This window comes from Mus pahari, chromosome 1 (assembly GCF_900095145.1).
Source record: "Mus pahari chromosome 1, PAHARI_EIJ_v1.1, whole genome shotgun sequence".
Taxonomy (NCBI): domain Eukaryota; kingdom Metazoa; phylum Chordata; class Mammalia; order Rodentia; family Muridae; genus Mus; species Mus pahari.
In genome coordinates, this window is record NC_034590.1 from 150,334,374 (window position 1) to 150,347,165 (window position 12,792).

Consider the following 12,792-nt stretch of genomic DNA (forward strand, 5'->3'; position numbering starts at 1 on the left):
TGTTGGGAATTTTCACTAAGGTCACCCCCATTGAGTACTGAGACCTCCGCTCCTCTAGTACTGTCTACAGGATATTCCTACCCTCCTGCCCCAGAGGCTGCATATTTCCTTTCTCCTGGCCCCCTGGACTTCTCTCCTGTACTCCCTTCCCTCCATACCTGGTCTTGTTTCCCTTTTCTTTCTCCTTCCTCTTTCACCCAGGTCCCTCCCTCTAGCTTCCATGATTGTTTTCTACCCCTTTCTAAGTAGAATTGAAGCATCCTCATTTGGGCCTTTCTGCTTGTTATACTTCTTAATGGTCCGTAGGTTGTATCCTAGGTATTCCATACTTTTTGTTTAATATCCACTTATCAGTGAGTACATGCTTTGGGTTACCTGTCTCAGGATGATATTTTCTAGTTCCATCCATTTGCCTGCAAAATTCATGATGTACTTGTTTTTAATAGCTGAATAGTATTCCATTGTGTAAATGAGCCACATTTTCTGTATCCTGACTGAAGTTTCTCTTTTCTTCCCTCCCATGTCTGTCCCTCTCCCCTATCTACTACTCTCTTTCCTTAAACAAAAGTCAGGCCTCCTAGGGATACCAACCAAACAAAAATACATAAAGTATACAGTTTATTGATTGTCATAAATGTATAACCCTAGGAAATTTCTATGAAGCCCTTCTAGTTATTCCTCATGTTTCTCTGACAGACACTTGTCTTTAACTGTTAAGCTAGGTTTTTTTCTAATTTTGTTTAATGTATTTTGAGATCCATCTATATGTGTATATTAGAGGAGTTTTTCTTTACTCATTTTATTAACATTTCTGTTGATGAACATTTGAAATGTTAATAAAATATGATTATTATGTGTTTATTTTGAATAAGGTAATTGTTTGAGTCATTGTTTATTTAAAAAAAGCCCCTTTTTAAGAGGGGCTTTGTTTTTATCTGTCAGTAAATACCAAACTTGCCAAATGACCATATAGTTTTATACTTCCAGCAAGATCGAGTAGTTTTCATTTAAAAATTAAAGGCCAATGAAACGTTACAATGGGTCCCTACACACAAATCAGTAAATGTTAAATAATTCTTTCAGATTGCAATATATTGTAGTTTTCAAAGAAATTCTATAATAAATTTTTTGATTTCTTTTGTTTGTTTTCTTCTTCCCCAGATCATTTCAAAGGTGGTCAGTCTGGGTTAAATCAATCTAAGAATTTCTTAGATGCAAAGGAATTAATGGAGTTATTGAAATCTAGAGATTATGAAAGGTAAAATTAAAACATTGTAACATTTAATACTTTAAGAGAGTGAGTGTGTGAATGCTTCTGCTACTGTACCTGTATGGAGATCAGAGGACAACTTGTTGGAGTTGGTTCTTTTTTGTTTTTTCGAGACTGGGTAGCCCTGGCTGTCCTGGAACTCACTCTGTAGACCATTCTGACCTCGAACTCAGAAATCCGCCTGCCTCTGCCTCCCGAGTGCTGGGATTAAAGGCGTGCGCCCCCACGCCCGGCGGTTCTTTTTTATGCCAACCAGGGATTGAGCTCAGATTATCAGGCTTGGTGACAGGGACCTTTAAACTGTTTTTTTTCTTTTTTTTTTAAAAAGATTTATTTATTTATTTATTATATGTAAGTACACTGTAGCTGTCTTCAGACACCCCAGAAGAGGGCATCAGATCTTGTTACGAATGGCTGTGAGCCACCCTGTGGTTGCTGGGATTTGAACTCCAGACCTTCGGAAGAGCAGTTGGATGCTCTTACCCACTGAGCCATCTCACCAGCCCGACCTTTAAACTTTTTAATTTTATATTTTATGTATATCAATGTTTTAGCTGCTTGTATTTCTGTATCATATGCATGCCTTATGCCTTCAGAAGCAAGATGGGAAGATGGGGGTATTGGATTTCCCAGAGCTGGAGTTAAATATTGATAGTTATAAGCTGAACTAGATGGTGTGATGTGAGAATGGAACTCAGGTCCTCTATAAGAGCAACCAGTCCTATTAGCCTTTAAACTATCTCGTCTGTCTGCAAAATTACTTAAGTTATAATGCAATATAGAGTTCTTTGTAAATTCTCATATACTTGGATTTTTTTTTTTTTTTTTAAATAGGGAAGTAAAAGGATCCAGAGAGAAGGTCATTAGTGACAAAGATCTAGAATTACTGTTAGATCGAAGTGATCTCATTGGTGAGTATTTGTCCTTTTTGTAATGAAAACTTTGAAACCTATTCAGAAAGTAGTGTAATGAAGCTTTGGTATAGTTTATTCAGGCATAATTGTCCCCACCACGTAGTGAATATCATTTTCTTACTGTTTCTCTTTTGTTGGAGACTTAAAACATCAGTTGAGAGACTGCCAAGGTGACTCAGAGGTTAGGAGTTCTGCTCTTGCTGAGATTGCGGGTTCGATTTGACTCACAATCCTTAACTCCAGTTCCAGGGTGATCTACGGCATGCACAGACACATGTACATAATTTTAAAAATGTATAAATCTTTAAAAAGAGAAAAAAATATCAGGAAGGATACTAAAGAAGGAGACCAATGAGGGAGGGGGGGTTGTAAAGGAGAATTTTGTTCCTCCCCAGTCCCTGTTGTGTATCTTGTTTTATTAGCTCGGCATATAGTGGAGGATCAGCCAGTATGTACATATGTGTACAGATAGTGGGGATCTCAGTGTTTACAGGAAAGTTGGTACCTCAAAAAATAAAAAAAAACGCGCCGGGCGTGGTGGCGCACGCCTTTAATCCCAGCACTCGGGAGGCAGAGGCAGGCGGATTTCTGAGTTCGAGGCCAGCCTGGTCTACAAAGTGAGTTCCAGGATAGCCAGGGCTATACAGAGAAACCCTGTCTCGAAAAAAAACCAAAAAAAAAAAAAAAACCATCAGTTGAGACATTATAACTGAGCACTTGGGGTCGTCAGTGTTACACTTTAGAATATTGGCACTAAGAATATAATTTCATCTATTATTTAGTTCATTCATGTTTTTGCAGTTGTCTCACTTTTTTATTGCAGTTTTAAAACAGTATCCAAATTGTGTTCATTATTTAACTTAAATCAGTGCTCATCTTTTGTTTTTCTGTAGAGCTCACTGATTTGTCTTGCAAAATGCCCTATAACCTGAAACTACTCATTATCTTAAAGTTCCATATGTGAGCCATGAACAATGTCTTGTCATTTTTTCAGAAAGCACACTGTGAGTTTTCATTTTTCAGTGAGATAAGATTAATCAGATTCAGGCATTTTTTTTCCTAATAATTTCTTAGAGAACTAATACATCAAAAGCATGTTTTGACCACTCTTCCTAGATCAATCTTCCCTTATCTGCCTAGCCTACTGTGTGTTCTTTTGTTTTAAAACCTTCAGGATTAGTTTATGCTGCCTAAATATTCTTAAATATGTGGTTCTCCATTGGAACATGTTCAATTTAACAATGAACTGTACTCTTAGAGAAATCGGTTCCTCTCCCAGCAACTGACATTTGTCATGCCCCATGGGTAGTTCTGGGATTGTGTGCCCAACTCCCCATATCTGTGCTAGAATTTCGTCTGGTTTAAGCTTTAGAATTCTGGTTTCTTTATTTTAGGTTTGTTACCTAGTTTGAGTTTGGTTGCTTATTTGTGTTTTAGAGACTGGGGAATTCAATTGAAGGCAGGTCTTAAACACCCATCTGGGAAGTTATTTCTGAACTCAGGACTAACCAAGCTGTCACTTTAGCAGTGCAGAAGGAAGTTCTAATTACCGTGAAATAATAGACAGAAACAAGAATTGAAATGGCGGAACCAGGTGACGGCAACTTTGGTGGTGGTGGAGCACAACCCTTTACCCCAGCATTAAGGGAGTCAGAGGCAGGGAGTTTTCTTTGATTTCATGGCCAGCCTGGTCTATAGAGCTAGTTCTGGAATAGCATGGGCTATACAAAGAAACCCTGTCTTGAAAAACAAAAGAGAAAAAGAATTAAAATAGCTCTCAAAAGATGGGATAACAGTTAAGTGGCACCATGCCCAGCAGGAATAAGGCTGCTCAGAAGGCTGGGGAGGTGATTTACATACTCAGAGCTTACGAAATAAATGCTGGTCATGATTGCACATGTGCCAGTAGCCTTCATTGTTGGTGAAGGAGGAAAGAGTGATGGAGAAGGCACCTGACATCCTCCTGATCTTGACTTATGTGAGCACACAGAGGCACATATACTTGGTGTGTGTATAGATAGCATACATATGAAATACAGAGCTCGCCTTGAAAAAAAATAAAATTTTGTTAAATTAATGGTAAAGAATTCTGTGAGATACAAGCCACATAAAAACAAGTTTGCACTGGTTCTAAGCTGAAATTTAGTTTTTCGTGGTGTCTTCCTTACTTTAAAAAAGTTGCTTTTATTATATATGTCTGAGTATTTTGCCTGTATGTGTGTCTGTAGCAGGTGCGTGCCTGGTTCCTGCAGAGGTCAAACGTTTGTATGTCCTGGAACTGGATGCTTGTCAAATGTGGGTGCTAGAGCTCTGCAAGAGCAACTAATGCTTAGAACCACTGATCCATCTCTCCAGCCGCCAGCGTTCAAACTCTGTACAATTGTCTCTTTAAAAAGCATCTCTGAGAAAATAATTAGATTAGTTTTTTGTTTATACCTTTGTATACATAGATTTGGATCAGCAAAATAAGGCTTCATATTATTTCCTCTCTATTGATTGGAGCTGAAATAAGGCAGTTTTAAAGTGAGCTCTGAGGGTAAGGGAAAGAATATCCCACAATTCTCTGGATCTTTATATAAACGTTTAGAGAGAGGACTTTTGACATGTCAACATTGTATTAGAAATATTTTACAATATACTTTGGATTTAATATGCCTTTTAAAATGTATGTGTTCTGATATTTCTCTCTTAGATCAAATGAAGGCTTCCAAACCAATTAAAGAGAAGACAGGGATATTCAAAATACTAGAAAATTCTGAAGATTCCAGTGCTGAATGTTTATTTTAATGCAGAACTAAATGGCTTTTAAAAACTGGTTTACATCCATTCTGGTAATTTGTCTGTTGACTTTGAAATCCATATTGTTCACTTTACTTTTATGATATATCAGTTTTTATAATGTAACTAGTATTATTGCATACTTGATGGAAATTTTGTGGATTTTATATAGTATAAAATTCCTATAAATTTAAATTTTTCAGTTAGTTTTTGGGACTGGGTAGTACTTTTGCATTTTGTTATTATGTACTTAACCATTGCCAAGTTTATCAGTCTTCCTGTGGAAGTTTAGTGTCTCTCCCCCACCCCCTTTAGTAATGTAATTCATGGAATTTGGACTTCAGTTATGGAGTAGGCTTTTGATAGGGGGAGATTGATTGAAACTGTACTTTCTGTTGCTGAAGTAAAGTTTTTGATTTTTGGGTCAATAAGTTGACTTACCAAATAAATGTTTATTATAATATGAACTGGTCACATTATTTTGTCAGGAAACTAGTAATTTATTTAAAATAATAAGCCTTATTTAATACTAGGATTCAACAGTATTGTCTGAACTGACTTTGTTCTTTTGTGAGGATGTCATATAAAGATTTTAGCAGAAAAGCTCAAAGAAAATTTAAGATTGATGAAAAAACAGAATTTAGGAGTGATATATTGTACTAAGGAAGACTAGAAGTTGAATAGAGAATTTATAGAAGGGATGCAGATACAACCAGAGTGATGTGCATAAGAAACTCAGGATACAAATTAAGGGTGCATATCTACCCCAAAGAGAACAATCTAGGCTCTGCACAGAAGATTATATGACAGCGAAGAAGAAATCCTGAGTATTCCCTACCAAGGAGAGGGGATATTTTCAACAACCCATTTATTTATTTCCTTAAAAAAATATTTTTGTGTGTGCATGTATTGTTTGATCCCCTGGAGCTGGAGTTATAGTAGGTTATTAAGTTCCTGACATTGGTGCTGAGAAACAAACACAAGTCCTTTGGAAGGGCAATAACCACTTTTAACCACTGAGCTGTCTTTTTAGCCCCTGAAACATTTATCTTCTTATGATTGTCCTGTGGGAAATTGTTATACTTTATGATTGGGTCAAGATAGGGTTTCTGTCCTGGCTGTCCTTGAACTCGTTCTGTAGATCAGACTGGGTTAGAACTTTTCAAGCTCCGTTTGCTTCTGCCTCCCAAGTGCGGACAGTGATTGTGTGTACTGCTATCACCAGGCTAATCTTTTTTTTTTTTTAAACAATTTTTTTATTAGATATTTTCTCCGTTACATTTCAAATGCTATCCCGAAAGTCCCCTAACCACCAGGCTAATCTTGAACAGAGTCATCCTTTACTTTCTGAGGTAACAGCCCTTGGGAGGCATCCATATTTAGTGTTAAGGAACCCAGAGCCTTGTATCTGCTAGACAAGTACGTGACTGTCCTTAGTCTTCTTTAACTCGTTTTGAGAGAGTGTTTTTGGTTATCCAGGTTGTCCTTTGTTAATATCTCTTTGTCCTTGTCTACTTAGCTAGGATCATGGTACATACCATACCCAGCTTGGTTAGTTTAATAGTTACTCTCTGGGGTCAATAGAATATTTGCATGCCAGAAAAGTATATCACAGGAACTAATATAATTTTGTGATTGTTAACATGGGGTCTATAGTCAGTTCTGGGATCAAATTTTAATGTGATCTTTCAGAAATCAATGATCTAGTAGCTGTAGTTTCCTTACCTGCAAACTGTAGAAACCATAAGTCTAGGCATTGGTGTAAGGATTAAATTATATACAATACAGCTGCAAAATAAAATTTCCCTTCATCTCAGAAGGGGGATATTATTATATTTACATCTCTTAGGATATTGCCCTTTAACATGTGAGCTGTGAGCTGTTTTGAAGAGACTGTATGATTAAAGGTTTTCTTTTCTTTCTTACACTGTAGTTGTCTTTAAACACACCAGAAGAGGGCATCAGATCTTATTACAGATGGTTGTGAGCCACCATGTGGTTGCTGGAATTGAACTCAGGACCTGGAAGAGCAGTCAGTGCTCTGAACCTCTGAGTCATCTTTCCAGCCCATCTTGGTTTTTCATTTGGTCAGTCGTGCTGTAGTTTTGCCTGTATAATCTACATCAGAATTAGCTTCAAGTTTTGTTGAGTATTTCTATGATCGTATTCATTTTATTATTTTCTTTAAACTGTTAGATGAGTTTTCAGTGTTGTTTACATATTTAAAGATGTTATATACTCTATTCCTTTAGACATTCCATAAACTTTGTTGGTTATATTTTCAGTTATTTGTCTGTTTCCTAAATTTTCCTTTTAAACCAAGGATTTCTTAGATATTTACCTTGCAGGTATATTACTTTTAAAAGTTACCTTTTTTGTTACCATTTACCTACATTGTGTTATTTTCAGAAAACATTATTAGTGTAATGCTCACGGAATTGTATTGCTTGCTTGTTTATTGCTTCTGTGACAGGGTCTCCTGGGCTGGCTTCACATTTGCCAAGAATGACTCTGAACTACTGATCCTCCTGCCTCCACCCATCAAGTGCAGACATTGCAGTCTTGCTCCACCACACATGCATGCTGTTAACTTTTAGATGATTCATTTTCTTTTTGACTCAGTAGATGATTAGTTTTGTGAATGTCTTCATTTATACTTGAAAAAATTTACTTTTTTTGATTACTGCTTTACAAATTGTTTTATTCTTTAATAAATATCTATTATTGCTTAATTTGTTAATTTTCTTTTTGAGAAGCTTATATGTTAAACATTTTATAGTTCTCTATTATATTCTCTGTAGAATTACACTACTAGTTTAAAGCCACCAGATATAGTTGTAGGAACAAAACTGATATTTTGCAAGAGTCACAAGCATTCCAAACCACATTTCTTCAGATGAATTTTCTCCAATGGTTTTTTTATGTTGTTTGTTTGCTCTGAGGAAAGTTTTTGTTTTTGTTTTAAAGCAAACTTGCCGTCAAACACACAGAATCTGCAAGGGTATGTACACACACCATAGCCATGGTTAATCTTATTGCCATACTTTATTGCTTTACAATCATTTAATTTCTAACTGTCTAAAAACAAGTACTTCGACCTCAGTGGTAGAGGCTATAGTAAGCGTGCACTTAGGATATCCTAGATGATCTCATCTTGCTTGCTTCTGGAGATTACATCACTTCAGATGACATCATCCCAGCCTAAAACATACCGTTAACAATAACTTCACTCCTGAATTAGAGATGACTTAATCTCTTCCTTAGACAGAAATGACCTTGTTTGGATAGTCCTTTTGTTATTTCCCATAGAAAGAAAAGAAGAAAAGATGACTTCATCCCAGATATTGAAATCTCTATGACACACACACACACACACACACACACACACACACACACACACACACGCGTGCGTGTGCGCGCGCGGACTATGCTCAGGTTCACAGGGCAGTGGGCATTAATTGGCATTTGTTGCTGTATTTCTTCATAGGATATTAGGGATTCTGTTCTGTTTGAGTCTGTTGTGATGATAATGGTTGGCTTGTATGTACTCTTAAGAATACATACATACCTAAAATTCTATGCCTAAAAAGTGATTTGCTATTGAATGAATATGTCTTCCCTAACTCATGTTGAGACCTAATCTCAATGATGACATTTTGGAAATGCAGTATTTGCAAAGTGATTGGCCCCAAAATAAGAGGATATGTGGAGCTTCTTTGTGTCAGCAAGCACCTCTTGGCAACCTCAACTGTGTCAGGTTTGGTATCTGGAGACAGGATGGATCCCCCGGTGGACCTACTTTCAGTCTCTGTTACATTTTTCTCCCTGTTCTTCCTTTGGACAGGAACATTTCTGGGTTAAAAAAACTTTGAGATGGGTGTCTACTGGAGGTGATCTCCACAGGTTTTATCTCCCCTTCTCTGCTAAAATCATCCAGGAACTAGACTGCCAACCAAGGACTCAACCAAGGAGTTGAGCCATCTCTCCAGCCCAAAAACTTTTTTTCTCAAGTAACTGTTCTCAGCAATTCTGTTACAGCAATAAATATTGGATAGATGCACTGATCTAAAGCATCATAGCAGATCATGTAGATAAATGAGAAAGGCAATAAATATAGGAAGCATAGGGAATTTACGTGACCTAGAAAAATGATTTTTCTTGGTTATGTGTGTTTGTTTCACAGACATGTTCACTTTGTTAAAACATACTGATGGATGTTTGTAACTCTTGTATATATTTTAGACTTTAGTAAAACTTTCTTCTAGAGGATGATTTTACGCCAAGCTTGGTGGCATATGAATGTAGCTTTATTCCAACTAGGTTAGAAGCTGTGGTAGGAGGATTGTTTGAGTACTTAAGTTCTAGATCAGCCTGAGCAATAGTGCCTCAATACAAGAAAATTTTCATTCACTTAATTCATGATTCTACCCAAGTTAAGGTACATATTCCTAGTCACTATACATCGTGTGAAATCTATAGCCCATCACTGTTTTTATATTTTGTAAGTATTCATCCTTCCTCACTAGCCTAAAAGCAATCTAGAATTGTATCTGATTGACTGTAATAAAGAGCTGACAGCCAATAGCTTCAATTTGCAGTTAGATAAGATGTGCAGCGATTTCATATAAGGGCAGTAGTTAACAGTATTTTACTGTATATGGAAACTTGCTATAAAATGTATGTGTGTATGTGTGTGTGTATGTGTGTATGTGTGTGTGTTGTATGTGAGCAGAATGAACCCAAGACCTTGTGCATACTGGACAAACTATCACTGAGTTGTATTCCTATTCCTCAGAGTTTAGCAGCTAGGTATGGCATAATAATAATAAATCTTACTGTAAAGAACCTCCCTGCTTCCAGAATCCCAAGAAGCACAGCCTTACTTAAAAGAAAAAGCAACTGGCATATAGTGGTGGATTATATCACTGTGTGATGATAGTAATCACTTAATTATGTATATCAGAGTATCATGTTGTACACTTTAAATATAGGCAAAAAAAGGTAAAAATTTAAGCAGTAAAAAATGCTGTAGAGATGAGTTAGCAGTTAAGAGCACTGGCTGGTCTTTCAGAGGATCTGGGTTCAAATTTCAGCTCATACCTGTTTGTAGTTTTAGTTCCAGAGCTTCTGACCCTTTCACACAGACATACATGGAGGCAAAACATCGATGAACATAAAAATAGGCAAACAAACAAAAAACTCAGCGTGGTGTATATCCCGGATGATGTCTGTGAGTGGCACTATGGCAATTCTGTTATCCCGCGATGTTCAATGACATAAGGTGTGTTTATTATCTGAGCTAATTACATAGCCTAACTGGTGATTAATCAATTCCAGTGTTACTAGAGCACACTAAAGGAAGTGTCCTAATGACTGGAAGCTTTACTGAGTAAACATTACTTTATATTCAAGTATATGATTTACTTTCAGTGCCATAAATTCCCAGTGATCATTGGTCTAAGAATGCAGACGTTTGAACAATCTTTGGATCAAATGATTGACTTGATTAGCCCATATATTTACATAATATGTTGAAACTATCTGGGGTATTTGGAAAACAGAACAAAACAAAAATCTCAAACAGTACATGGTGCCCATGCTGAGGCATACCTGCCTGGGTCCCCCTCCTTCCCCCTCCCCAAAGGTACCAGCCATACATGGGTCAAGTATAAAAGAGAGTTTATTTGGGGGCACAGGAAGAGGGGTTGAGAAGGGAGTTGAGGCAGAGAAAGAGGAGACAGAAGCACAGAGAGGAGAGAAATGAAAGAAGAGGAAGAGGCAGGCTGGGAGGGGGGAGTAGGAGAGAGGATGAGAGAAGACTCAGGAAAAAAAAGGCCAGAGAGGCTTCTATCTGGATGATGCTGAATAACAGTTGGGTGGAGCCAAGGAGTAATGCTAACAAGCTAACTTTGGGTCCCACCCCAGACTAGTTACAACAGGATTTCAGGTTGGAGCTGTAGAGAGTAAGAGTGAAGAACTGCTTCCATTTGTGTATTTCAACAAAGAAGAAAGATTAAAGCATACCTAGCTGATTGGTCACTTAGGTCTTAGAAGCACTGTTCAGTTGGCAGCTAGCATTATAAAAGCCCAGGGCTGCAAGCCCACAGGAGTCTCCCTGAGAAGAGAAAGCTGCCATGGATCCAGTCCTGGTCCTGGTGCTCACTCTGTCCTGTCTGCTTCTCCTCTCACTCTGGACACAGAGCATTGGGAGAGGGAAGCTCCCTCCTGGCCCCACTCCTCTCCCAATCATTGGAAACATCCCTCAGATAGATGTGAAGGACATGGGCCAATCTATAGAACTTTTTTTAAAGCTTCTCCACTGTTAGAAAAGAAAATTAATCTTTGCTACTATCTGTTTCCTTGTAAAGCAAATATTCCCACAGCTTCAGATATAGAGAGTGCCATAGTTAGAAATAGTGGAATTCTGTAGTGCATACAAACTCTCCCTTCAGTGTGTGTGTGTGTGTGTGTGTGTGTGCGCGCGTGTGCGCGTGCGCGTGTGCATGTGTGCGTGTGTGTGTGTGTGTGTGTGTGTGTGTGTATGTAGATGTAGGTGTTGCAAGTGTGAGCAAAGAGGCCAGAGGTTGAAGTTGACTGTCTTCTTGCCACGCCCACTCCAGTAGTGACTCACAACAGGTCTGAAAACCTGAACGAGTCCTGAGAAAAAAAAGTTTCAAGGAGACTCAGCCTCCTGGAGTCCTGGCATTTCCAATAATCTATATACTCAAACCCTATCCGCATGTTAGTATGGTGTATGCTCTCTTTCAGTATTATAATGCCTCTAAAGATTGAATTTTTATCATAGGTGAAGTTTCCACCAGTGTTCCAAAGTCCTATAATCCTAGCACTTGGGAGGCAGAGGCAGGCAGATTTCTGAGTTCGAGGCCAGCCTGGTCTACAGAGTGAGTTCCAGGACAGCCAGGATTACATAGAGAAACCCTGTCTCGAAAAACCAACCAACCAACCAACCAAACAAAAAACCTTAAAGCCAGGAGCTTGGAATTCAGTGAATTCTAGTACAGACCGGTGATACTAATTAGGCATTACAAAGAACAGAAGCCAGAATAGCTCAGGGCTAGTCTGTAGAGGACAGGGAATACACATTGGCCTGGCGAAAAGGTGGGTTTTAAATCCCCTTTCTGCTTGGCCCAAAGAAACAGCATAATGGAGGATTTACTGGGGACCCCTGACAGTGGGGTTTAACTATTGACTAGCCTTGCACCTGGCTTCCTCCTCAAGCTGCCTCATCCCACCCCCTGGTCTTTTGTTGTATTCAATCCTTTGTCTTGTGTCACTGTAACTGCGGATGTATCCTGCCCCGATTTTCTTGTTTGTTCTGTATTAAAAGTGTGATGCTCATTTTAAACAGTACACTCAGTTTACTTTCTCTCCTCTCTCTCTGTCTCTCTGTCTCTCCGTCTCTGTCTCTGTCTCTGTCTCTCTCTCTGTCACTCACTCGCTGAATCCTCACTCATCTGCAACTGAGACCCCATTCCACGCAGATAGGAGACCCCCACAAAGGAGGTAGTCTGCGGCATCTTCTGTGTTTGTTTTTGTTTTGTTTTGTTTTTTGAGACGAGGTTGGGTTAGTCACTGAACCTAGAGCTCAGTGATTGGCTCTTCTGGCTGACCATCAAGTCCCAGGATCCTCTTGTCTGTGCCTTCCCATGGCTGGGATTATTGATTGACTGGAGAACACCTATCTTTTTATGTGTATGCTGGGCTCTAAATTCCAGTCCTCATGATTGCACAGCAAGCACTTTACCAGCTGAGTCATCTTCCCATTCCCAAGGGAATTTTAAAAAAAATGCAGATTTCTTTTTTTTTTTT

At 38.4% G+C, this 12,792-nt stretch overlaps 2 protein-coding genes across 2 annotated transcripts in view; both read left to right on the forward strand.

Annotated features, from left to right (window-relative positions):
- The window catches only part of Hells (helicase, lymphoid specific), a 36,347-nt gene extending 30,922 nt beyond the window's left edge, over nt 1-5,425 (forward strand). The window contains exons 20-22 of the mRNA XM_021211475.1: nt 1,162-1,258; nt 2,105-2,181; nt 4,877-5,425. Coding sequence (XP_021067134.1) covers nt 1,162-1,258; nt 2,105-2,181; nt 4,877-4,971 — 269 coding nt within the window. The 3' untranslated portion in view covers nt 4,972-5,425. The remainder of the gene's footprint in view (nt 1-1,161; nt 1,259-2,104; nt 2,182-4,876) is intronic.
- Nucleotides 5,426-11,096: 5,671 nt separating this feature from the next.
- LOC110333390 (cytochrome P450 2C11-like) overlaps nt 11,097-12,792 on the forward strand; it is a 24,562-nt gene continuing 22,866 nt past the window's right edge. Inside the window, 1 exon segment of the mRNA XM_021215013.1 lies at nt 11,097-11,283. Coding sequence (XP_021070672.1) covers nt 11,097-11,283 — 187 coding nt within the window.